The sequence below is a fragment of the Mauremys reevesii genome, linkage group 1, assembly GCF_016161935.1.
Source record: "Mauremys reevesii isolate NIE-2019 linkage group 1, ASM1616193v1, whole genome shotgun sequence".
In the NCBI taxonomy this organism is placed as follows: Eukaryota; Metazoa; Chordata; order Testudines; family Geoemydidae; genus Mauremys; species Mauremys reevesii.
Window position 1 is genome coordinate 257,762,093 of NC_052623.1, and position 27,780 is coordinate 257,789,872.

Consider the following 27,780-nt stretch of genomic DNA (forward strand, 5'->3'; position numbering starts at 1 on the left):
CAAAGGGACCCTTCCCCCGCTATGTTCCTGCTGCATACCGTTCTGGTGGTTCCGACCGCACAGCCGTTTGGTGAGGTTTCTGACTCCTCTGATTCAGATGATACGGCTGTCCAACATGGTCCACTGCTCCCATTCTGGGAGCACAAGTACCAGAAGGCTCTGATGGCACTGTGGCAGTTCCCCACCTTGCCTTACCTGCAGAGTTGGTATCCGGTACTGTGGTCAGAAGCTATGCAACAGCAGGGTAAACCGAGCTGGCCATACTGCAGCTTGTGGCCCCCATACACAACCTCCGAACGATCCCACTTGGATCAGGAAGACTCCCCCACTTCACCATCACAACTCTTGTTAGGTAGGTATTCCAGCATAGCGTTGGATGACACGCTGATTAACCTGATTCTTATGGTACCAACAGATCCGGAGAGACATCCCTCATCTTCTCCAGACACAGCCACTTCTTCAGCCCCTCCTCCCCACTGGACAACTATAGCCAGTTCCAGGAATTGCTGCGGAGAATAGCCAATACCCTGGAAATTTCCTGAGAGGAGGTACAAGGCAGTCAGCACTAGCTTCTTGACATCTTGCATACTTCAGTACCAGCAAGGGTGGCCCTACCAATCAACGATGCCATCTTCCAACCAGCATGCACTGTATGGCATACCTTGTCCATGTGTGCACCCACCCCAGAAGGGTCTGAGAAGAGATACTATGTCCACACCAAAGGGCCCGAGTTCCTGTTCTTTCATTCTCCACCAAACTCATTGGTTATCCAGGTGGCTTCAGAGTGTGGAGGGCAACTCCCATTCATGGTCAGTTACAAAGTTTCTGCACTGACAATTTGGACGTTCCTGGAGCTACTGAGCCAACACAACAGCAGACTCAGACACCCCAACCTGCATACTCTTCATCTGATGGCTTGGTTTTTGGATGGACACCTCCACTAGCGCAGGAATGCTCACTGGCAGTGCAAGATGTCCTCTAAAGCAGCAGGAAGGAGTCCACAAGACTCTCCTATCGAGCCAAATGGATGTGTTTCACTGCCTAGGCTACCCGGAAGGGCCTTGTCCCTGAAGGGGTGGCCATCCCACTACTCTTGGATATTTCCTTTATCTGAGGGACTTGGGACTGGCCCTCAGTTCCATTAAGGTGCATGCAGATACCCTTAGTGCTTTTCACCTGCTAGTGGACGGCCATTCAATCTTTACCCACCTATTAACTGTATGGTTCTGGAAGGGCCTTCTGTGAAAATACCCTCCCATTCAGCCTATTGCCCCACAATGGGACCTTAACCTAGTCCTCACTTTGTTGATGTCCACCCCCTTCAAATCTATGACCTCATGTTCACTATCTCTCCTTTCCATGAAAGTAATTTTGCTCATCACCATTACATCAGCAAGGGGGATGGTGAACTAGGAGCCATGATGGTTAACCTCCCCTTCACCACTTTCATATAGACCAGGTCTCTTTACAATTTCACCCCAAGTTCCTATCCAAGGTGGTTTCCCAGTTCTACCTCAATAAACCCATACATTTACTTACCTTCTTCCCCAAGCCTTACGCTTCAAATGAGTAAAGAAGGTTCACTCATTAGATGTTCAAAGGGCATTGGCTTTTTACCTTGATCGGAAAAAGCCGTTTCAGAAATGTCCATGTCTTTTCATTGCCATAGCAGAGAGAATGAAAGGGCAAGCCAGAGAATCTTCAAGTGGGTCTTGGGATTCATTACATGCTGCTATCAGTTATTGGGACGATCCCTGCCTGAAGGGATTCAGGCTTATTCCATGAGAGTGCAAGCATTAACTATAGCTGTACTCCACAAAGTGCCCTTCGCAGACATATGCAAGGCATCCACGTGGAGTTTGGTACGCCCCTTTCCACACACCACACTGTAATGTATGATTCTGCGATGGACGCTTCGTTCAGAGAAGTCCTCCATTCCACAGTCTCCTTGCACAATCCTCCCACATAGGCATTGCTTGTTAATCACCCTCTCTGGAATTCAATAGGGACCATCACTCGAAGAAGAAAATGAAGTTACTTACCTATAACTGAAGATGTGTGGTCCTGATCTGTATTCCAGACTCACACTCCTTCCCCTCTGCTCCGGATTCAACAGCTCTGCAGTAGAGAAGGACCTGGACATGCCAGCGGCCCACTGCATCCTTTATTGCCTCAGGGGAGACCACAAGGTGGCACAGGGCACATGCGCAGACCACCGAACAGTACTGCTTTCAAAAGCTTCAGCTCTGGGCACGTGGTATATGCACATAACCCTCAGTGGAATACAAATAGGGACCATGCATCTCGAAGAATCTCCCGTTACAGGTAAGTAACCTCATTTTACTTTTGGCATGCCAGTCTTGCAAACAAAATTGACACAGTTCATAGTAAAAGACTAAAAGGATACCATGGTGTGTGTCATGACCTGCCTCTTCCTGGGGCCAGGCCTTGTTCAACACCAGTGGCTCTAGGGCACTAACCCTCAGCTTCCTCTCAGGATGCTTGCCTGTGAATATTGGGCGATCCTGGCTGCTTCTCCTAACTCTACTTTCAGGGCCATGTAGATTTCTTCAAAACTACTAAGGTCTCTGACTTCTGGGTTTGAAAAACCACTCAACTTTTATTTAACCTGATTAAACATAAAAGAAACATAACAATAGCTTTCAGTAACCCTTTTGTTTCTTGCTCCCAGAGGGAAAACCTAATCTTATAAGAGCCCTGCAGTGCTTCCCTTCCTGATTGCTGCCTATTTGTCTGATCGCCTCTCTGATCCTGTTCCCTCTCCTCATGAGCCAACCAAAGACCCTTCAAATTCAAAGCCCCCAAAGTATCAAATGAGCAGTTTGGATGAAGCTTCTATCCAAGAATCCATGTCTCTGTGCACTCAGTAGCATATGTTCTTTTTGCCTTCATCCAGCAAAATAGCCCATCATACGGTTTTGCTTAACAGCATGGAACCAGCTTTCTATCTCCTGAGAATGTCCCAAAGTGAAAGGTCTGATGTTAGAAAATTGATGCAAGAGTTATTTCAGGGATATAGCCCCATATCCTCTTATTACAGTGTTACTGGAATTTAACACAGATTTACTGAAATAAAGCATTTCCAGACACCTGCTTAAATCCTTGTGACTGCGGTTAATAAATGTATTTTCAGCCATATGGTTGCAAATACACATATCCACTTTGCAAATATTTGATAAGAACAAAAGAATTGAGAAATGGAACAATTGATTGTCTAAATAGATTAATTTGAACTACAGCCCTGATTCAGGAAGGTTTTTAAGCACAAGTAATCCTGTTCATTTAATTGGGACTACTTACATCCTTAAAGCTAGGCACATGGCTATATACTTTCCTGAATGTTTGATGAAAAGTGTATCAAATGGGTTAAACTGAGTCATTTGTTAAAAATGATGTAACTTACTTTTTTTTTAAGTGCTTAATGCAGCTCACAATCTACACAGCCTTAGCTCTGCAGTGTTCCCTTATAATATATATTCAACACCCTCTCCTACAGCTTATGTAAGAAAATAATTTGTCCCAGTAACAATTCTATTTATCCTTGATTAAAAAATATTAGCTGAGGCTGAGAACGAGAACTGGCCTGTTAAATGTCTCTTCTTGTTTTACTCGAGATTGTCTCAAACTGCGCGTTGGGAAGAGTGCATATAAGTAACTTGGATTCAGAAAAAATAAATCACTAGACTTCTGGAAATAATACAAACATGAGCAATGTGCAGCCTGAGTTTATAAGAAATAAATATTGCCAAACTAATGTAGTTTATTTTTATATAATTGCAGAATAAATGGATAAGAAGGGAAAGTGGTAGATATGTGAATTTTAATAAAGCATTTTATGTAGTCTCATTGAATCCAAAATCAAAATTTAGTTCAGCCTATCTTGGATAGGAATATAAGGGTATGGATTAGAGCTGGTCTGAAACTTTCCAGTGAGCAGTTTTCTGTCAGAAAGGTTTGATTTGATGGAATTGAAACATTCTGTGGGAACGTGCCAAATCATTCAAAAATTTTAATGGAAACCAGCCAGGTTTCCCCCAGTCAACTGGCTCCCAGTCTTGTTTTCTCCCCCCGACTCCCTTTCCTCAGTGGCTCCCAGTCCTAGTCTCTACCCCCTACAGCTCCCAGTCCCAGCCTCCCCTACCTCGTCACCCACCCAGTCCTAGCCTGCCCTATTCTCTCCCAGTATCCTTGCGAGACCAGACCCAGTCTCCCTCCTCCAAATCCCAGTCACAGTTTCTCTCCCTCCCTCTGTCCCCCCAGTCCTACTAAACTCCATGTCCCAATCAACCCCTTCCCTCGTCCCCTCTGCACTTAAGTCAGCAGGCTTCCTCCTCCACACGGTCTAGGTGCCACCAGGGGGATCACTGAGAGCACAGGATAGACAGGCTCCGTGTTCCCGGACCAGAACAGCTATTACGGGTAAAGCCTTCTGAACCCCCTGGGCTGGAGCATGCTCATTTGCTCTGTGGGGATGGTGCAGGCACAATTTGGTCAGCATGAGAAGCTGGAAGGTGATGGAGCATGCTCAGTGAGGATAGAATTTTTGGAGATTTTAGGTATTAAGCTCTAGTAAATCTTTAGTGAGCATGTGCGAACTGTGATTTTTTTCAAAGGCTTATAACTTGGCCAAATTTGGGTGCGTTTTCACAGGGATGGCAAAAGGCACAGCCCTGACAAAGGCCACCCCCTGCCAAATTTCAAGTCCTTGATCCAATGCTAGAGCATTTCAAAGAAAAAGTATCAATTTTTTAAAACATGGGCATAATATATTTTTTCCCTAGTTGCCCTCTTGGAAATGGTTAACCCATTTTGGTTGAAAATTTCCATTCAAAATCAGCATGAGGCAGATACCTAGCAAGGAAAATTTCAACCCGAACAGTTAAAGTTTAGCAATGTCGTAAGCACTTGAACTCAGGGTCTTATAATGGGAAGTGTTGGACAACCTTGATAATAGGCTGTGCTATCAGTCCCACCTGTAACAATTTTGCTAAGTAACAAGTACATGGGGGCGGAGGAGAGAGAGAACATAATTTTACAAAAAATTGAACGGTGGGATGTAAACACTATGAAGTGGGAGGTTGGATAAATGGTGTATTTTTGGAATAATGGAGTGGATTTATGGAAGGGAAGGTCTAGGCTGTATAGCGAGAAAAACTTTGACACACATTTGTCTGTTTCTACAAAAGAAGTACTGGAAGCCCCATTTCTTTGAACTTTTAAAAATAGACTAGATAAAATGTACTGTAAGGAACAATTGTACATGGACAGGGAGAGGGATCAAGACCGAAAAGGTCACTTCCATTTCTTCCTTCTAGGAGAGCTTACACCTAGAGTCCTAGAAATGCAATAAGTAGTGTAACCTCAGTAAAGTGGCATTCACAAGGACGCTTGAAAGAGGGTTGTCATTGTTATCTTTAAGTATGAGCCACAGGCTTCTGTCTACATTTAGAATTTTTAAATGTTAGCTGCTCAACTAAGCCCTGATACAAAATCCTTTAAAGTCTATGGAAAGACTTCTATTGACGTCAGTGGGCTTTGGATCGGGCCCCCGATAAGCTGTAAATAATTTCATTTCATTTGGTCTGACTGGCTTTTTGGTTAGTTAAGGCTGAGGAGCTTCCTAGCATGGAATGGCTTCATTACAGAAAAAAATAAAATACCAGGGATGAGCAGAAGGGAAAGTATTGGTGTATATACCAGCAAATGAAACCCTGTTCAGCAAATAGCACCAGAAGTATTGAAATGGTAGTGTTTGATATGTTTAGTCACTCTAATATATCTTATCCTTTTTTTTTATTGCTTTAAGGAACACTGTCAATTAAAAATCACAGTTTGCTTTAAAAAAAAAAAAAAAGCTTTACTACTGTTACAGGAAACACCTAAGATCACTGAACTGGAAGAGATTAGAGGAAAAATTGTATTAGAGAACTGTATAGTTTGTGCACTTCACAATATTTTGTGTTTGGTCAGTTTTAATCTGTTTCCTTTGTATTCAACTACTCCTCTTTGCTCATGGGGATCAAACAGCAAAAGGGGAAAGAAAAATATTCTTTACAAATAGGAAAATGTGTCTGTAGAATCACAAATATTGGCGGGGGCCTCAAGGACAGATGTGTTACCAGCCACCACTATTAACTCTTTTTTTCTCTTTTTAAATTGACTAGATTTGAAGTTGATATTTTCCACTGAAGAGATCTGTATCTTATTTCAATATTTATTGTAATGAATTTTATAAACTTGTGGCAAGTAGTCCAGTTCAAGCTAGTTCATCCACGCCTATTGCCTGTTTATTTTTAGTTCTAAATGACATCACTCCACTTAATTGCAGTACAAGGTCTTCAAAATTATCATATGTATAAATAGCTTTTAGTTATCTATCTCTCTGCCATCTCTGTTGCAAAATGGAAAAGGATAGAAGGTCACCCGGTCAACTCAAGTTTTCTCTCTCAAATGTCATTAGAAATTTAGGTGGCATGCATGTCCAGCTGAGCTTGGTTTGATATGGAATTCATAATGGTGTGGTTTGCACATTGTGGACATTATGTAAACTGCATACAAAGTACTTTGAGAAATTAATATTTAGGATTCTATGAAGTGCTGTACAAATGAAAATTGTGGCGCTTTGAACATTTTGTATACTTTTTAGTTTGCTTCAACCATGAGAGTGAATTGTAATCTCTTCCTCTAATGCTTGTCTTATATTTGACCTTGCAGGTTCCAGCAAGATGTGGGGTGACAGTCCGGGACAGTCTAAAGAAAGCTCTGATGATGAGGGGTCTTATCCCAGAATGCTGTGCTGTTTACAGAATACAAGATGGGTATGGTTGATGTGGGGTGTGGTTTTTTTACGCTATCAGGGTTCTTTCTAGGAGTATACCAGCATGGGCCAATTCCATCCAACACTGAAGGTAAAGATCAGTCTCACTAAATTCAGAATGAACTATTTAGTTTGTGCTAGAATGGTTTGGGCCAGCTTAAAATATGGGGTGATAGCCACAAAACCGTGCCTAGAAGGCTATGACATATGAAAAGTTTATGGGGAAATCTCTAACAGAATGCAACAGGCTGTTATCCCTGAAGTCTGTTTTAGCTGCAAAACTATATGAAAACATCTAGTTTTAAACTATGAAGTAGGGTTGTTTTGAATTTTTAACTTTTATTTGGTTTTACCTGAACTGGGTTTCAAAGTAAAACTTTGTTAGATGCAGGATTTACATGAATAGCTCTTAAAATGAGTTTCCATCCTTAAACTTCTAATTAAAATCCTACCATTCCCCCAAATTAGTAAGCCCTCTGAAAGTCTGTTGTGGGGACAAATTAGAGAGACAAAGTAGGGGAAGTAAAGGCTGAAGTGACCTGTAAACTTCCCCTGTTGGACTTTATCCCCTGAGCCCTGAACCAACCAAACTGAACTCTGCCCTGTGAGGGTCATCCTATCATCATTACCCAGTCCGCTCATTTATTCATGCCCACGACTATCCATAACCTGTTTGTATGAGTGATGTACCCTCACTGCTTGCTGGCTGTACCCTGAACTCACCCACCGTATACCCCGCATTGGGGACATGACAGACTGTGTATATGTATATGCCGTCCAATACCAAAACGCTAATATCCCCCTACAACCTGTATGTTACCCCCAATGACACAATAACTGACGCTTCAAACACTTTGTATCGTTTATTTTTAAATAGTCTCTAATAAACTTTCAATCTGTTCTTTTATTGGACCAACTTCTGTTGGAGAGAAAGACAAGCTTTCAATTTTACACTGAGCTCTTCCTCAGGTCTGGGAAAGGTATTCAGGTTGTCACAGCTAAATAAAAGGTTGAATAGATAGTTTAGCATAAGTAGTTAGCACATATTCTAAGGGGCCATTCAAGGTGAATATGTGCTAACTACTTATGCTAAACTATCTGTTCGACTTTGTATTTAGTTGTGACCTCTGAGTACATTTCCAAGACCTGAAGAAGAGCTCTCTGTGGCTTGAAAACTTTTCTCACTCACCAACAGAAGTTGGTCCAATAAAAGATATTACCTCACCCCACCCCCCCCTTGTCTCTCTAATATCCTAGGACTGACACGGATACAACAACACTGTATACAACATGGGGACAAATTGTCACACAAGTACTCTTTTTCTTTGAATGGATAGAATAGTATCTGTCAATTTTGGACCCAAAGGACCAGCCATTCTCTGCAGTTGTAGATCTTTGCTGAAGCTGGTTTGAAGAAAAGAGTGCATCTCTTTACCCTGCTGTTTGTCCAAGAGTGATGCAATTATTTGGGAGTAAACTCAGATTAATTTCTTGCCATTTAAATTTCTAACAGTGGAAGACTGGATAGCAAACCTCCCACAATACTACTATCCTCTCGATAACAACTTTTCACGTCTTTAGCATAATGTTTGCAGGGGTTTGCAGGTTTGTAACCATACAGGGCTTGTTTACACTTCAGAGAGAAGAAGCCCATTGGCTGGGACACTGACATTTCCTGGCTCACAGGAGAGGAGTTGCACGTGGAAGTCTTGGAGAATGTGCCGCTTACCACACACAATTTTGTACGTACTTTGTATTATGAACTGTCTAAAATGTTGACTAGAGTTGAATCTACTTTTGAACATTTTAAATCAAAATAACTGTGTCTGGTTTTGAACAAATATTTGTATCTGTGGTGGGGAAGATTGTTGCATAAGAGGTTTTTAATCCAACAGACTCCGATGAACTAAATCTTATTGCAGTTGAGATAATTGACATTAAAATAAACACAACTTGACTTTCCTTAACATTTTAAATCACCACTGCATTGCAGAGTGGTAATAATAATCCACTATTTTTGTATAGTTGTATTTATAAAATGTGTTCTGTGCTTCCCTGCTGACTCCGCAGCAGCAATTAACTAATGAACCATATTCCGAGAGCTATGCTGACATCATCAGTGATGTCGGTGCACATATATTTTTTGACCCGATGAGGTGCTACATGAATGGAAGCTATTTAACAGAAGCCCTCTGGATCATTCTAGGTCCATACAGAGACCTGGAAATAACATTTACCACATGGAAAAGGGCAAAATCTAAATGAAAGCTATTTTATTTTTAGGCTTAGGGTGTATTATACAAACAGTGGACTGTTAAATTAATGCATACAAGCGATTATAAAAATTTCTGGACATCATCCTTTAAAACTTTTGATTGTTACTTGTAGGAAATCTTGCTTGTGTTACTTTTAGGTTAGTTTTGTTTTTAAGGTGGGGGAACCAAAATAGAACACAAGTTTTGTGCCTTGTAGTGTGGCTCTGTAGTGTAGCTTTTTCTTTTTTACAATTACAAACATTTCCAGGTTTTACTAAACAAAATTATAAATAAGTTGGGTAGAATTTGATTTTTTTTTTTTTTATAATTGTGATGGATAACATCGATGTTTATTTTTGCACAGAAAGAGTTTAAGTCTGGAACATTTCTGGTAATTAAAAAGAGCTCTTTCTCTGGAACTCAGAAGTATGATGTCCCTCAGGATATTAGTACAACCAGCCAGCAGTCTGCTCTATGCCATGTAGTCCTGTTGTCCACACTGTATGATAGGTGGCAAACCCCATTCACACTGTGCCCAGGAAATAAACCATATGCAACATTTAAGTGTAGGCAATGGATCTTTCAATCCCTACGTTCAATTGTCCTTCCAAATTGGAATGAACAGAAGTTAGGTGTACTGAGACCTGAAATGTGGGCCAACTGCTCCGTTGGACCAGAGTACTTTATTAGAGCCAAGGAAGGCTTAGTATCAGAAGGGTAGCTGTGTTAATCTGTGTCCACAAAAACAACAAGGAGTCCGGTGGCACCTTAAAGATTAACTGATTTATTTGGGCATAAGCTTTTGTGGGTAAAAAACCCCACTTCTTCAGATGCATGGAGTGAAAATTACAGATACAGGCATAAATATACTGGCACATGAAGAGAAGGGAGTTACCTTACAAGTGGAGAACCAGTGTTGACAAGGCCAGTTCAGTCAGGGTGGATCTGGTCCACTCCCAATAATTGATGAGGAGGTGTCAATACCAAGAGAGGGAAAATTGCTTTTATAGTGAGCCAGCCACTCTCAGTCCCTATTCAAGCCCAAATTGATGGTGTTAAGTTTGATAAAAATTTAAGTTGTGGGAAATTATGGGAGCTTTCATGAGTGGGGTTGGTCAGACAATAATTATTTAATGGTAGTAGATGTTGAGATTCAAAAAGTTAAAGCTTTATGACTGTTAAAACACATTGTCAATATCAAATGTCAAAATATACAAGGTAAATATCCTTAAATCAAACTCTAATAAGTTCTCAAGCAGCATTTTTCTTACTTTGCCTGTCTGTAAATTGAAATAATTATTAATGGAAATATTTTTTCAATGGTTTTATGTGTGTGGTGACATTGATATTTACTGACATTTACCGATAAAAATCTAAACCCTCCAAATCTAATTATAAACCATTTGAAAGTTTCCAATCCTCTGATTTTGAGGAAGGGGGTTATCTGATAAAGATAAACAAAACCCTCTAAAACAGGCCTTCTCTCAAATCCTCTATTTACAAGGTGTTTTGAGACATTCTGTTTAAATATCTTTGAGTTGTTTTCTCCTTCAACCATTTTAAATGCCTTCAAGAGTCATATCTTTGAAATAGGGTTGCTTCTTTTACAGTTCTGACACAGGGATACTTTTGACTTTGCTTCACAGTCCTGTGGCCATTGTCTTTACTGCTCATGGAATGATGCACATTAATTCTGATGGTGGGAATCTTAGGGGCACTTAATGGCTAAAGAGCAAAATGTTCAAACTTGGATGTTAAAGTTAGCCACTTTAAAACCATATTTAGGCAGCTAAATAAAGCAATCTGATTACCAGAGGTGCCAAATGCTTCTGCGCTCCTACTGAAGTATGGTTATGCGCACCTCTGAAAATCTAGCTACTTCTATCTAGATGCTTAAGTATGGATTTGGGTGACTAACTAGGCACCAAATTTTGAAAACTTTGTCCTAAATTCTTATTCCATTTTTATTACTCAATATACTTTGTATAGTGTTTATATTAGTCTGATAAGAAGTTGAGAGGATGCCATAATGCTTTATAACTAAGATTACTTCAAATATAAGATCTTTATGTGTTTAAAATAATACTCTTTGCTTATTGTGTATAAAAGTATATTTCCAAGATCAAAAAAGAGAGTTGTATGTATTTCTTCCAGGGCAAGATGATAGTAATATCTTAGTGGAAACATAGAGCCCTGTCAGATTACAAAAGTATCTAACTATCTAACTGTTTGTTTTCAACACTACAGGTACGAAAGACATTCTTCACTTTAGCATTCTGTGACTTTTGTCGAAAGCTGCTTTTCCAGGGATTCCGATGCCAGACTTGTGGTTATAAATTTCACCAGCGCTGTAGTACAGAGGTGCCACTGATGTGTGTTAATTATGACCAACTTGAGTAAGTAATCAAAACTCCTGTGTTCTTTAATTCAGACTTTTGTTGAGTTTCTTTACATGACGCAAAAACTAATTGACAGATGTAACTGAAAAAGTCAAGAGAAGTGTCTGAGAAAATTACAATAGTGAAGCTGTTTCAGTGAGAGTATATAGTTCTTATTTTCTCAGTGCTGGTTCAGATAACAAGTTCAAGTTTTCTGTTTGTACTGTGAAACTCTTTCTTAGAAGATGAATAGAAGGGCTGAAATCTTGATTCAGCCAGATAAACTTTGCATTGGTCACATATGTTGTTATCCAGTCAAAAAAAATTCCTTATGAGGGGAATGATAGTGCCTTACTTAAATGTGTTTAGATGCAGGTGTATTATCTTTGGTCAGCTACAGTTAATTTGGTCTCAAATAACATTGGACTTGATCAATTAGACAAAGTTGACATTTGTTTTACTGCAGGCTTGGTTGAAAAATAAAACCCGCTGGTGGTTTTTATATACCTGGGTAAAAAGTATCAAGCAGAATCAAGAAAAGTGCAGAATGTTTCAATATGCATTTGTTCTTGAATTTTTATACTCAATTTGTTCTGTACCAGGACTCTTAACCAAGGTTTCTGCTCAATCTGTAGTGATCTTAGTACCTATCAGTTCCAACAGGGCCAAGTAAAACCATTTAAAAAGACTTCCCCATTAGGGAAGGCTTCCAAATGTTTTTCAAATAAAGTTTTACTTCCAGCTTGCATTCATCACAATTTCCCTGGCCTTTTCTAGATGATGAACTAAGAGTTGTGGGTGCAGTTGTTTTATCCTAGTCGTAGCCCCATTCGAAAGTCCCTTTTTAATATTATACTACCACCTTCCATATAAGGTTACATCACAGTCTTCTTTATAAATTACTGTGATTTAACATGAAGGTATAAGTTGCCTGCTTTTACACTGCTTAGAAACTAGGTTTTTACAATTTCTAGCACTCGGAGGTCAAAATAACTTTAGACATAATAGTGTTCAAGGCACTAACTCTTGCTCCCTTGCAGTTAACTAACAACTTGTGAAAATGTGCAGGGTAGTCTGCCAGTGCATTCTCTATTCTAAAATTTAGAATTTGATACATGATTTTTTTTTCTTCTGTGCATATTATGTTGTGAACCTTCTGGGTTTTGCACAAGTTAGGTTTGTTTTTGTTTTGTTTTTGTTCTTGCCTCACAGTTTGCTGTTTGTCTCCAAGTTCTTTGAACACCACCCAATATCGCAGGAGGAGGCCTCCTTAGGAGAGACCACCCAAGCATCTGGATCGTACTCCTCAGTGCCCCCATCAGATTCTATTGGGTAGGACCTTACTCCTGCTGCTTAATGACTTGACATTTTAGTACTGTTTGCCTTGATGTATTCAGAATACTGCTTCAGAGCCTCTTCGCTCACCTGCATAATTAGGTCCCTATCCTGCTAATACTTGCACATGTGCTCAACTTTTAAGTTCACCAGTAGTACCACTGATTTCAGTGGGAACTAGTCACATGTTTAAAGTGAAGCATATGCATAAATGTTTGCCGGATAGGGACCTTAGTTGTACTTTTTTGCCTATAGTGGTAATGTAGGCCTGGTCTAAACTGGAAAGTTTTTTGATATATCTTTAGGTTTTTTCACTATAAATTGCTTTGCATCCACACACAAATTCTCTCTTTTTGCTTTATTTTGCATATTGTCCAGCTATAACTAATTCGCTTTGAAGCAACATAACTTTATTTCAGAATGAGTTATAGAAGTGTATGGTTTGTATGGACACATCTCCATTTCAGATGAACAACACTGCTTCAGGTAGTCCTCCCACTACCATCCCTACCTGCACATTACTTCACATCTACATTGGCCTGCCTGGCTACCTGTTCTTTGGGGTCCTCTTGACTGGATGTCCCCCCTCTGTTTAAACACTGACGTACCCATATCCATCTGTTTGCGATGCCAGCTTGTGATAAATTCACAGACACCAAATCCTTTCAAGCCACCGTGCTCTGTACTTCTGCATGTTCCCATCAGGGAATGCTGTACTGCCTTGCCCTGTGGAGAGAAGAATATGTTTACTCTCATCTATCCAGTAATCACCGGAATGCCAAGATCCACCAGCAGCTAGCAGAGCAAATGAAGGAGAAGGGGTATTCCTGGGACACTAGCCAGTGCTGTGCCAAAGCAAGCAGCTGATTCAGAATTACTAAAAATGCTAAAGATAAAAACAAGACCTCTGTTAATGATCCCATCACATATGTATGCTATGAAGAGCTGGAGTGGATTTTTGCCCAAGAGGCCACCACAGAACCCTGGTATATGTTGGCAACTGAGCCATGGTCCATAATAAAACAGACACACCTTTGGAAACTACACAGGCAACCATGGACACCTGACCAGGAGAGATTTCCCTTGTGCAGCCAAGATCTCTTTAACAGAGACCCAGCTTGATACACCCCCAGGGATCCTGCCAGAGAGCTAGAGTGAGAATGCTGCAGAGGGGATCTCATCCAGTAAGTACTGAGTGCTATATTACTATTATTCATCCCGTAGTGCCTGCTTCGCGGGATTTGGAAACCTTTCTTCTAGGTGCTGGCTGTGCGATGCCATGTCTAGTGGATGTTGCTATAACGATGGCAGTCGTGTCCATCTCTTTGCAGCACCCTTACTCCTTGGCTTACTCAGCTTTTCTCTGGTCCCAACAGCATGGAAGCTGGAAACACAAGCTGAAAATACAAATTGTTAAAAGTAGCTTTTCTCCTCCATGCAAAATATTTAATCCCGTGCCCATAGACCAAAACACACCACATCACTTCTTCCCCATGCTGCTTGATGTTAAATTTCTCTATCCCTCAACCATCTCTGCCCTCACCCACTACCATCCACATGGCACTACACTATGTGGTGACTAGATAGCAGAGAGAAAAATGTAAAAACAAATTGCTTCCAATGTAGGCAATGAAAAAGCAAGACATAGTAGAAAATTCATGTAAGACCATAGTTTAGACATTGCCTTGAGCTTTCTCATATATGTGAAGGTAAACAAGATAAATTGGCCACTAGAGGTTCTTTTAGGCATTTCAGATTTAAAAATTGTATTTATTACATAGACTTGAAGGCATATGTGGTGGCAGGCGTTATAAAAGGCGTGTAAGCTTTTCACAGAGCACTCATTTACCAGTACAATGTACTGCAATAAAGCCAGTTCAGGACATGCATCACAGCTGCAAAATTCTGTTTATTTTGTAGTGTGCTTTATGCTGATCAGATGGTTTAGAATTAGAAATAAGACTTGTAAGCAAAGATAGTGATATAGTTTTGACACACACATTACAAGATATTGCTGCCTTCCCAGACAGACTCATGTAGGTAATGCTTCACTCCCGCAACAGCTCAGTGACCAATAACAAATAACGATGCTACATATCTTCCTGGTTGTCCTTTGCTTTCTGAACATGCCTCCGAGTAATACCCACCAATGTAAGGGCAGGCTGCAGGGTTCTACAAACAATTAGCCTGTCTCATGGGAACACACATGCTTTCCATTCCCCCATCCCCAAACAAGCAAACACACATACACAAAATGTAAGGATAGTTTTAATTTAAAGGTCGCTACTACACCATATTGCAGGGAACCCCACTAGAGGGCAAATAACGTCAAAAAAGTAGTATATCCAAGTGTACCCCAGGCTGGGAAGAACTCAAGGGAATGGAATTCCAAAATTGAGAAAATTTGGAGAGAAGTAACATTTTGTCATTTGTGGCTATTATATTGGTATAGTAACTACGTGTATGGTTTCTCTGTTCTCCTAGCCTGTGGCATGGCACAGCCCACATTGAATGGGGTATTACCAATAGCTGAGTTCCTGGCAATCCTCTGAGGGTAGCAAGAGAAGACAAAGATGCTGTTTGGTGACCTCATGAATGAGGCCCAGCAGAGGGCAAAAACCCCAGAGAACGGAGCGAAAGATTTGTGCTGCAGGACAGGAATGGGAGAGAGGACAACAGGGCATATGCTGAGGAGTTGTCAAGAGAGCACATGGACTGACTGACCAGAGAAAGGGACATGCAGGAAAAAATGTTGGACATGATGCAGAAGGAGACATGTTTGCTGGAGAACAGTGTTACGCTATATTCCTGTGTAACACTCTAACCTAATCCTGTGCTGCCGCCTATTAAGATCACAGTGTACTGGGAGCCCCCTTTCATTCCCCAACTGCAAGAGAGAGACCGTTCCCCACTCCATTCAACCCCCAAGACAAGGAGAGAAAAATGTGTAGGTGGGGATCGTTGGTGTTGAGTCCCTAAAGAAATATATATTCACTTTTATACCTTTTAGCGCAAACTTAAAAAGAATTTTCTTGTGTTAAATCAATAGTTTTGTTTACTATTGTACTTGTATCAATGAAGTTTTTCAGCCAGCTCTTCCTACCAATATGCATTCCTAATAAATTAATTCACAAACTGTATAAGTTACTTTGTATTCATTTCATTCAGTACATTACGTCTATTTTCCTCACCTGCACCCTGCTCTCAAATAGCACATTGCACCTGTGACCTAGTTCCCTGGACCACAGGGACATTTGATTGAGGCATCCTTTCCGGCTATTCATAGTGTTCCAAAAGTCTCTCTAGTGTCCATTTAGCCACACCAAACTGGTTAGCTACTGACTGGTACAATTGGAAGTGGCGACCTTCCATATGGCAGTGGACACATAGTTCTCCATGTTAAGGGGGGGGACACTCATTGTGGTGGTCCAGCATTGCAGCTCCAGATTGAGTTCTACACAGATTTCTAGGAAAGTGCCCTTCTGTGTCCTGAGAGATTGCAGCACTGTCCCAGCCCACTGGTAGGTGCTGACTGGCTGCGGCCACAAATAATGTTGCACTGAGTAAAGCCTGTCCCAGAAAATGTTGTGCAGAAGTAGCTGCTCCTTCTCTAGTAGTATCTGCCTGGCATTGTTTGTGATATCCATTTTATCCACATGGAGGAAGAGGGGTCAAATCTGGCTTAAGGGGAAAGGGGATTCTTGCCCTCATGCAGTGGGAAGCCCTGGCCAAGTCTGCCCTGCACTCACCCCACAGCAGCAGCTCTGAGAGTCAGCAGGGTCTGAGCTTGGCTCCCTACTCTGGGTGATGCGACCATGTGCCCTGAATGGGGAGCCAGGCCGTACCCTGTGGACAGGGGCCACCACTACGGGCTGAGCTTTTTTCATTTTCTTTTCTTTTATACATTATTTGTTTTATTTCGTGTTATTTCATATTTGTGAAAAACACAGGGCTCTAGCGATCTTCCATCTCCTTCAAAGCCACCTGCTTGATTGCCAATACATCTGGAGTGCCTTGTTTGTGTTAATTAGAGTTGCCAACTTATTTCTAAAAACCGGACCCCCTGAGGCTCTCCCCTTGCCCTGCGCCTTCCCTTGAGGCCCCGCCCCTGCTCTCCCCCCTCCCTTTTCCTCATTGCTTGGTCCTTTCCACCTCCCTCTGCTCCAGGGCTGGGACGGGAGTTTCAGCCTGATGCAGAGTCTGCTGCTTGCCTGCCGACAAGATGCAGGTCGGAGGTGGCCCTGGCTGGATAGGGGCTGGCAGGCAGGTTGCCTGCCCAGTGCCTCTGCCCAGCTCCCCCTCCACGGTAACAGGACTTTTGGAGTCTGGTCAGTACATTTGACGGGATGCTGCCAGGTCCCCTTTTTGACCAGAAAACCAGACACTTGGCAACCCTAATAATGGTCAGGATCAAGGTGCTCAGCATCCTGGCTGGTTGTAGTTTGAAAATTTGTTTGAAACTTTGAAAAAAAAAATGGTGCTGGCTAGCGAAAAACAGGCTAATTATGGCATACAGTGAAAGGAATCATGGGTGTTTGACCCAAGTCCCAGAATTCTAGTAGGTATCTCACAATCTACCATGATAAATAACTTATAATGCATTGAGCCTAGCTCCAGAGAATTGTACCCTGAGATACCAGCCCAGAAAATGGCACTTATTTTGAAAAACCATAGTTCTGTGTGGATGCTGCTTCTCACAGGTGAAGTGGCATAAGCCACTTTAGACAAAGCAATGCTGGATACGCTCTTTCACTTTTATTGTATCTGTATAACTACAGTGAGGGAAAAACTATGTCAAAAAACCTTTCCTGGGTAGACAGAGCCTTAAGCACATGAAAAGTCACGTTGGTGGGTGTAAGGAAACATAGACAATTCATCTTTGGTATTTGTAAGGGGAATAGAATTTTAAAAGACAATTAGATATTTAAAAAAAATGTTTCAGGCATCTAGATATTTTGAGGACATTGTGTGAGGAGATGGGGAGAGTTGTGGTTCTGTAAAATCTGTGAAATATTGTCATTTGCAGGCATATATCCAAGCTTCATTCCTGTTCCCAGTGACCTCGAACTTGCATCACTTGAAATCAATGGGAAAGTTGCTATTTGTGACAGTGGGCTAAAGATTAAATCTTAGACTATGTCTCATCAGTGCAATAACTTAGGCATGCTCTCCTTTCTTGGGAGATTGAACGTTATTTTTCTCTCTCTCAGAAATTCCTGCAGATTGATGTCAGTAAAATAGGAATCAAAACAGGACTTCATCCTCCCTTCTAGCACAAACACGCTGTAGAAATACAGAGTCTGTTTTCTATTGTTATAGGAGTTAAAGTAATGTCTCTTAAGGGGTAGGGATGTGCCAGGCATTTGCCATGTAGGCCATTAATATTTTATTTATGACTGATTTAAAGGTCTCCACAGTGAAAGACTGGAATATAAGTATATGGGCCTGGGAAGATACTGTGCTGGATAATGTCACAAACCTCCCAGTACACCCAGAAAGAACTCTCTTCTCATATCGCCTGGAAACTGAGAGTTAACCACAGCCACAAACATCAGAGAAGCAGCAGACTTTCAGAATTTGGCACATAAACTACTCCCCTCCTTTTATGAGTCCTGGAAGTGCATCAGAGCACCAGTTTGCTGCATCTGTGCCACAGTAAACAGCGCTTCTCATAAGAACATAAAAATGGCCCTATTGGGTCAGACCAAAGGTCCATTTAGCTCCATATCCTGTCTTCTGACAGTGGCCAGTGCCAGGTGCACCAGAGGGAATTAACAGAACAGGTAATCATCAAGTGATCCATCCCCAGTCGCTCATTCCCAGCTTCTGGCAAACAGAGGCTAGGGACACTGCCTACAACTTCTGGGGCATACGGCTGCAGGCAGGTCCCTGATAACTCATGCCAGGTTTCACATGAAGTGTCTCCAGGTGTGGTTCTGCTCAGTTTACAGGCCGAACAGAGACAGATTAGACCATGGGTCCCCAATGCGTTGCTGCCGAAATGCCGCAGAAATTCGGTGGCATTTCAGCGGATGCTCCACCGCTGCCACGGTCCTTGGTCTGGCGCCTGCCCGACAAAAAGGTTGGGGACCACTGGACTAGACAAACCTCTGTCACTGCCCACCAAAGTCAAACACTCCCTGGACTAGTGGAAGGACCCAACAAATGTCTGCACAGGGATCCCCTTCTTGGAAACTTCCTCATCATTACTACTCACCATTGATGCATCCCTCATAGGGTAGTGCTCACATCTCAACAACCTCATGACACAGGGCAAGTGGTCATCCATGGAGACAAGTCTTCACATCAACCTCTTTCAACTCAGAGCGGTCAGATGCACTCACTTCCTTCCGCTGATCAGAAGTACACATACAGGGGTCATAACAGACAACATAGCAGGCATGTACTGCATTACATAAACAAGGAGGGCACCAGATTACCCTCCCTTTGCACAAAAGTACTAAAGCTATGGAACCTGGTGCTTTTCCTACACGTTCACAATATCAGCGTTGTACCTTCCAGGAGTACGGAACCCGACAGCAGACAGTCTCAGCCACAGGTTCCCACATGACCACGAATGGAAGACGAACTCAGAAGTACTCCACGACATATTCCGATGGTGGGGGACACAGACCATAGACTTATTTGCCACTTAACCTGAACAAGAAATCTCCATCCTACTGCTCCAGGGCAGGCCTTGGACAACACTCCTTAGGGGACGCTCTCCTTCTCTCATGGGATAAGGGCCTTCTATACATCCCTCTTACTAAAATTCCTGTAAAAAGTAAAGAGAGAGAGCAAATGTCATACTGATTGCTTCCACCTGGCCGAGAAAGCTGTGGTACCCTTACCTGTCACAGTTTGCCAACCCCTCTTCAGCCCACTCCATACCTCCTCTTGCAGAACGAAAGACACACTCTCCACCCCAACCTGCAGATACTCCGTCTCAAGGCCTGGCTCCCTCATGGTTCAGCGCATAGAAAGATCCTGCTCTGAGAAGGTACAGAAAGTATTACTACACAGTAGGAAATCGGCTACTTGTCATACGTACCTGCAAAAGTGGATCAAGTTTCAGATTTGATGTAATTCCAAGCAAATTTCCCCGACATCTGCTATTCTCCAAATGGAAATCAGGACTATCTCTTAGTTCACTGAAAGTACACCTAACAGCCTTTCATCAACACATAGAGGGATACTGAGGTCGGAGTACCACTGTCTTAAAGTAAATGATGCAGGCTATCGTAGATGGAAAAACTCAGGGTCCCTTATTCCCTTGCGAATGTTCCCCAGAAGGAAAAGAAAATCAAGACAGATCGTGCTTCCCCAATGCTTAGCTTTTTGGAGAAGGGTAGTGAGTGCACAGTAATTTAATTGAAAGAAGCCATCTATTTCTAGGGCCTATGCTAAACTATATAAAATTTCTAATGAAAAATGGGATAAATATGGCTCTGCCCGTAAGGTAGACTTCAAGATATCCTCCTTGGGTTAAAAATAAAAAAAGACCACTGTCTCTGTTGAGGGTGCTGTTGCCCCTAAAGATCAGTGAACAAAAGATTAGAAAGAATTTATTTAAAGGGGACTTGATAGAACTTTGTTGGTGCTGCATGCTGCTTTGTCCTTTGCCTCCACTTCTAAAGCCCTTCCCTATCCTAACCTTTGTGGATGTGGTTCACTCATCTATCAGTCTCCAGACTAGAGGACTGGTCTGTTATGAGAAGACATATTTGCAATTAGTTCAAATTGACTGTTACCTGCTATCAAGTGTGCTGTAAATGTAAAGTTGCCTTTGAAGAAGAAAAGCAAGCATTTCTCATTGACTTTTTGCCTAAATCTATTAAAACTTACCAACAGACCCAGCAATGATTGACCTTGAATTGAATAATAGACAAATATTGAATTACTTCCCTTAACCAGAATACCAAGATAAGTGACATCTTGCCTTTTTACTAATAAAAAGATAGGCACATGTAGATACTTTCTCTGTTAAGTAAATGACACAGAACTCCACAAATCAAAGGTTAAGGTTTTAGCAGGATTTTAATGACCTGCAACAGCTACTTTTCCTCAAAAACTGATCTAAATATTCTGAACTGTATGTTTCAGGTCAAAACTCTCCAATTCAGTGATTGTAATATTTATAAGTAATGTTTAAAAATATTTAATTGTTCTAAGTGATTTGCTGAAGACAGAGGTTAAAAGTTAGTATTTTTATTTTTATTTTGATACTAATAATTCCAATTCCAATGACAGCCATAACATTGTTACCTTTGCTAACTTATAGTTTTCAGTCCATCTCTACTGCGCAGCAGTCGTATTCTTATATGCACTTTATTCTGCAAGATCATTCAAACGCAGGTCACTGATGTAGTACATCATCTTTAATTCTCATTGGGTTACCATTAAGAAAGGGGTACCACATTTGCCCCTTAGTATAAGAAGCTGTGGAGCAGCCCATTCTCTGCAATGCACATCTGGCCTCATTGATTCCCAGCATAAAGGGATTAACACAGGTAACTAGATGCAGTAAAGATTGTTTTTGCTTTAACCCCAGAACATTCTATTTCACTGTTTTGTAATTAGGGAGTTCACACAGCAGGGATTAATTACAATTAATCCTAGGGGAGTATAGACAGTTAAATATAAATTGGTTTTGATTGGGTCTTTATACTGGCCTACTAAAGAAATGATCTTTTTATATATATCATAATTGAAAAGAAAAGGATTTGCCACACCCACTATAGAATATGTGAAGCCATTTGTACCCCTAAATCCTCTTTTTCCTTGACTTTGTTTCTCAGACCACCAATTCTCCCTAGTCCTTCTCCTTCAAAATCCATTCCAATCCCACAGCCCTTCCGACCAGCAGATGAAGACCATCGGAATCAATTTGGGCAACGAGACCGCTCGTCTTCAGCACCCAATGTGCACATCAATACAATAGAGCCTGTCAATATTGATGTAAGTATCAATATATGTTTGATCAGTAACAGTGTAGTTGATCGGCTTTCTTAATACATGCCACTGAGCTCGTAAAACACACAAATGTTATTGTTCTAAATAAATCCTTGTTGATCTGCTTAAATCCTCATAAATCCTAACTAACAAGAGAAGAGTTTTTACCAGTCAGAGCTGGGAAAAAATCAGGCAATCCCTTCACAAATAATATTGAATCTCTCTTGACAATCATATCCCCACTCCTCCACACAAGCACACTGCCACAAACAATTAGTTTTAAGATCAATTCTTGAACTTGTTATTGCTAGCAACACTCCACAGTGATGATTCTGAAAAGCCAGTAACAACTCTTGCAAGACATCCCAAGTATTGGAAATGTTGTTTTAAATGTTCGATTTCTTGTATCACTTACAATGGGAATAATGTTTCTGGCATTGGAGGATGTGGTTTTTGCAATAAACTGAATTTGAAATTACCAGATGCTGCTTTGAATCTTAGAAATGATCTATTGTCCCATGTGTATCACCCTTAACATTCTCCTTGAACCTCCAATAATTTTCTACAATATGATTGTCTTGAATTTTTTTGTCTGTATCCTTTGACATTTTGGAGGCTGAATTTTACAATTTATGAAAATGAAGGACAAATACATTGTTTCAAACTAGGCATAATGCTGTCCAGCACTATGCAAACTACTGCTAACACCAGTATCTTCCCAGTTTTTCTAACACATACCTGTATCCTAGAGAGGAAAGGTGAGTGAAGTAATATCTTTTATTGGACCAACTTCTGTTGATGGAAGAGACAAGTTTTCAAGCTTACACAGAGCTCTTCTTCGGGTCTGGGAAATGTACTCAGGTGTGTCACAGCTAAATACAAGGTGAAACAGATTGTTTAGCATAAGTAGTTAACACACATTTTCAAGGGAACATTCAGTGAAGTGGCCTGTTAACACCGCTCCAGTTATAGGGGGCGAAAGCTGGGGGAGGGGAGGGAGGGAAAGGGGAGAGATTTAATGGGTTATAGATTGTTGTAATAAGCCATAAATCCAAATTTTGTAGTTTCTAGCAAAGTCATTTGAAGGTGTGCAGGTTTCCTTTGAGGATGACGACTGAGCGGTCAGATATAGAATGATTTTTTTGTGATAACTGTTCACTCACAGATGATATGGTATTTTTGTCTTTTAGCATTTTTCTGTGTGAGTCCATTCAAGAATGTAGTGATTGTCTTATTTCACCTACGTAGTTGATATTGGGGCATTTAGTGCACAGGATGAGGTATACTACATGTTGTGCTAGGCATATGTAGGATCTTGAAAGGTGTGTTGTGGAGGGTGTTGATCATTGTAGCAGTGGAGATATGTCTGCAGACTTTGTATCTGTTCTGGCAGGGTCTGGTGTTGCTTTGAGTTGGTGTATCCTGGTCTCTGGGGAGTTTGCTTCTGATGATGAGCTTGGAGAGATTGGGGCTATGTTTGAGGCCATAAGACAGGGTGCAGGAAAGATTTCTTTCAGGATGTGGTCTCCATTGAGTATGAGTTTTAACTATTTAATGATGTTCCAGTGTGGGGTGATAGATGACAACTGGGGATCTACAGTTGGAGGGGGTTTTATTTCTATAGTGAAGCAGGTTCTCTCTGGGTGAATGGGTGGCCCATTCGATGATATGATCTACTTCTCTGGTGGAGTGTCCTTGTTTGGTGAAGGCGGTTGTATCCTGGAATTTCTCCTCAAAACTTGTTCTGTGGTATCTGAGTGCCTGGCTGTAGACAACAGATTTCTTGGTGTGTTTGTGGTGGTTACGGGATCTGTTAAAGTAGGTCTGGTGATCCGTGGGTTTATGTATATAGTTGTCTGTAGGGTTCCGTTGTTGAAGCTAATCGTGGTGTCCAGGAAGTTGATGTTAGTGTGGGAGTGTTCTAGAGAAGGTTTAATGGGTGGGTGGTCGTTTTAAAGTTGTGGAGTAAGGGAGTTTAGGTCGTCTGTCCAGATGATGAAAATACCATCAGTGTATCCCAGGTATATCATTGGTTTCATGGTGGATTTGTCCAGAAATTCTTCCTCAAGGTGGTCCATGAAGAAATTGGCATATTGGGAAGCTATCCCAGTATCCATGGTTGTTCCTGTGGTTTGGACAAAGTGTTGTTGAATGTAAAATTGTTATGGGTGAGGATAAAATGGATGAGTTTGGCAATGTGATTGGGGTACTAACACCTGAATCCTGGTTTTTAGTACCATTACCTGTCCGTTAGCTTGCCCTCTGAAAATCACTGAGTTGTCAGTTGAGTTGTCTTGATTTAGCAGCAAAGCTACCAAAACATAAAGATGAACAAACTCCTTGAACCTGTGATCTAAGTAAGAGCAAAAGGTTAGTACAACACTTAAGGCTCATTGATGAAAAGAGATGCATGAAGGGAATTTGCATAACTTTTCTCTGTTCAAAAATTGCTGTTTACTACTACTTGTAAAATTGCTCAGTTATTGTCCCTGGATATTTTGTAGCAAATACAATCAATGCATACTACATTGCAACCTAAAAGAACCTGATAAAATTAATCAACATCTTTGAAAAGAACTTGAGAGCATTTGGTGTAGAAATCAGGTACCTTGTTACAGGAAAAGCTTAAGGAAACTTTTGTGAATCAGTATCGTCCACTTAAGCAATTGGTGTCCCAGCTTCTGATGTGACATTCAAGAGCATTTTATGTCTCAAACAACATAACTAGAAAAATGATTCCTGATTTGGTTCAATTTTTCCCTTTTCATGTTGACTAATTGCAGGCCTAAATCAATACCTACAAGTATGCATCTGTTTTAACTAGCCTATACTTCAGGTTAGTGTTGAGTTACGCTATTTGAAATTAAGTGATTTCTTAAAGTTTCATACATTATTATATATATTTTGTGTGCTACTGTAATTATTAGATTGTAAGCTCTTCAGGGCAGAGGCTGGCTTTTACTCTTTGGATAATTCTTGGTTTGATGGAGCTTCAATCCTGATAGGGGCTTTTAGGCAATACAGTGATACAAATAATAATATATGAACCAGATACATACACTTGTGCTTTTGTTTGTAGGACTTGATTAGAGACCAGGGGTTACGAGGAGAGGGAGGTAAGTAATCTTAGAACTATCTTCTCTTACTAAATGTAATTACATGATTGCCGTAGCCCCTCCCCTTTGTACTACTTCATTCCTCCAAACACAGACACAGAGAGAAATGTGAAGAGAGCAATGAAATGTATTTACATTTGTTTGTCCATGATGTTTAGCATCTGTCTGATCAGGTTTCAGTCATTCTAGGAGTGGGGGAGAGGGAAGGAGGAAAGGCTGTGAAATGGTAGCCAGCGTTTTTTTAATTTAAAAATAATTTTATTTCTAGAGAGGGGGAATCCCCTCTGTTCCTGATGGAGCCTTGAGGATTCTCCCCAACATATACTTAACCTCCAATTCCATTCTCAACGCCCTTTATGCCAGCCACTACCCTTCCACCTAAGGAGTCATCAGGGACTTCCTTTGAAGTCTGGCAACATGTTTTGTGAACCTGGCCATATAAACTGCTCTCTCTCGTAAATGGCATTAGATATTTGAGCTCCTTCTTCCCCTCTCCCCAGCTGAAGCTGCTGCTTTGCTGTACTGCATGCCTTTGTTAACCTGGGAAACAAATAATTATGACTATTAAAGGCTGGTCTCTTGTATGCCTTTCAACAGCACTCTTGTAGACAGCCTTAACTCTTAGCTAAGGCAAAATTAGTGAAAAAAGACAGAATTACCATTTTTCTTCACGTGTCACACATGAGCCCACAATCACTACTATGAAGTCTGCTTTCCCTAGGAAGAACCCTAAGCACTGGCTGTCAAGGTCTTGTGAAAACGACTCCTTTGCTGTACTGAGTCACTTGAGATGACATAGCTGACTCTTAATAAAGAGGAGATGCATGTGACCACTCACCCAGCTCCAAATAATGAACAGGCCTGATATTTCCTATTAACTATGACTTGCTTCACCCCTCAGCAAAGTCTTAAGTTAGCATGATCTCTCTAGCTCAGTGGCTAGGGTCTTGTACCTTAAGCTACAGCTGACTTTGGTTTTGCCATCTGTATCTGTTAACTAGGAAGGTGGTAGCTGGCTACGGCTTTGTGTTCTCAGGAGCTAGGATTCCTTATATTGGCTCTAGTACCACCCTCTTTTTTTTCCTCCTTAAATCCATGAACCTACTGATAAAGAATTGGCCAGTTTTAACTATCTTGTATGTCTTGGTAGCTGTGGCTTTCAACAAGTTTTGCCCATTATGTCCAGCATTTAAATGTCATACTATCATGTCAGTTTTAACTTTGGTCATAAGCTGTCTGCTTGGCATCTGAGAACAATTGGCTATTCCCATTCTTGAAAGCATGTTTTTAATAAGTGGAGGTGGTTTTTTTCCCTTCAAAATCCAGAAGCAATCTATGAATAGGAGTCAAAGCCTCCTAGTTATTTCCCATGACTTCTTTCATTTCTTCTGTGTGTCTGTCTTCCTGTCTCTGCCTGCCCGTCTCTTTCTCTCTAACAGCCCCTTTGAACCAGCTGATGCGCTGTCTTCGGAAATACCAATCCCGGACTCCCAGTCCCCTCCTACATTCTGTCCCCAGTGAAATAGTGTTTGATTTTGAGCCTGGCCCAGTGTTCAGAGGTAGTTGGGCTCTTCTTTCTCGTTTTCACCCCAAACAAAATAAGTAACACTACAGATGCTGTTTGTGCCTCACCCTCACACCGTGTGTATGTAAGTGTGTGAGTTTACCAAAACACCTCAATTTTTTGCTTGGCCTGGCTGGAATGCTTTGAATGTGCTTTTCACACATACTCACTCCCACCTTTATACATATGCAACTACTGTATGTTAAATCTGACTTAAAGGTTCTAAAGCAAGGAATTTCAGAGTTAAGGTTTCCATAGTGTCCCTAATATAGCTTGTTCATTGCAGGGATCTCAGACTGCAGTGGAATGAGGCCAAGGACATAGTGACATCCTTAACTTTGAATTTCCTTTACTGTCAATTTAACGTTCTAAGAGTTTTCTATATTTAACATTCTGTTTTTTAAAAGTACTGTAAGAAATAAAATGCAAATTGCAAACATTTCCCTTGATATTTTGTTAGGTCTTAGGCTTTTGGAGATCACGTAAGTGTCAACTTGCTATGATTCATATGTTTTCAGAGAGTTGCACTGACATCAAGTTGGGGATTTAGATAAGTTGGATCAGATCAGACACTAGTGCAGTTATTTCAGTTCTCTGCATAGTCCCATTAAAGTCAATACTTGTTTGTGTACTAAAATTACTAAACAAGACCGTCATTTTGACTTCTTATAAGGTCTAAGGATCTCTCAGACATGAGGCTGTCAATAGATCTGTTGTTGTATTGTACAAAATCCCAGAGTACTCTGTGGGATTTCATGTACTAAAGATACTAAGTATTAAAAAATAGTCTAGAATATTAGTGCGTGTGTGTATATATAGATAGATAGATAATAATGGATAGTCCAGTGCATACTGTATATGTTTTTCAAATACTACTATTCTGGCTGTTTCAAAGATTTTTGTTTCAGGATACTAAGAGCAATTCACTTTATGGACTAAACTCTTAGAAAATTGTTCCAATGATCTTTTTGAAGAGAGGCATTTGCTATTCAGTTTTCATCTAACAGACATGACTAAACAAATCAGAATTAATTAAATATAGTGCATAAAATATATCTTCAGATTGCAGGCTGATGGCTTGGTGTACAAGTTTCAGTCCAACAGAAGCTGAAGTAGTCAAACTATAATTACTGGAAAAACAAGCCTTCTAGGTTACTTACAAATAGATTAACTAAAGCAGTTCTAACTTTGTGCTGTAACCATATTCTCATGGAAGGCTGAGTATTGTATTGCTATTTCTGTATCTTGAGTTTAAAGTTGAGTACAAGAACTTACCTCTAAGGAAGAAACCATTCTTGTTGAACTTTGACATTACAGCTAAAATCTATAATCTAATAAAGTT

At 40.9% G+C, this 27,780-nt stretch overlaps 1 protein-coding gene across 7 annotated transcripts in view; it reads left to right on the forward strand.

Moving 5' to 3' along the window:
• Nucleotides 1-27,780, forward strand: part of BRAF (B-Raf proto-oncogene, serine/threonine kinase) — a 115,641-nt gene that overhangs the window by 54,630 nt on the left and 33,231 nt on the right. For all 7 annotated transcript variants that reach the window (XR_005583091.1, XR_005583097.1, XR_005583095.1 and 4 more), the window contains exons 4-9: nt 6,736-6,839; nt 8,478-8,580; nt 11,341-11,489; nt 12,684-12,803; nt 21,605-21,764; nt 24,838-24,874. Coding sequence is in view for 1 of the 7 variants with exons in the window: in XM_039482534.1 (XP_039338468.1) it covers nt 6,736-6,839; nt 8,478-8,580; nt 11,341-11,489; nt 12,684-12,803; nt 21,605-21,764; nt 24,838-24,874 (673 nt within the window). In the remaining 6 variants the exon portion in view is untranslated. The remainder of the gene's footprint in view (nt 1-6,735; nt 6,840-8,477; nt 8,581-11,340; nt 11,490-12,683; nt 12,804-21,604; nt 21,765-24,837; nt 24,875-27,780) is intronic.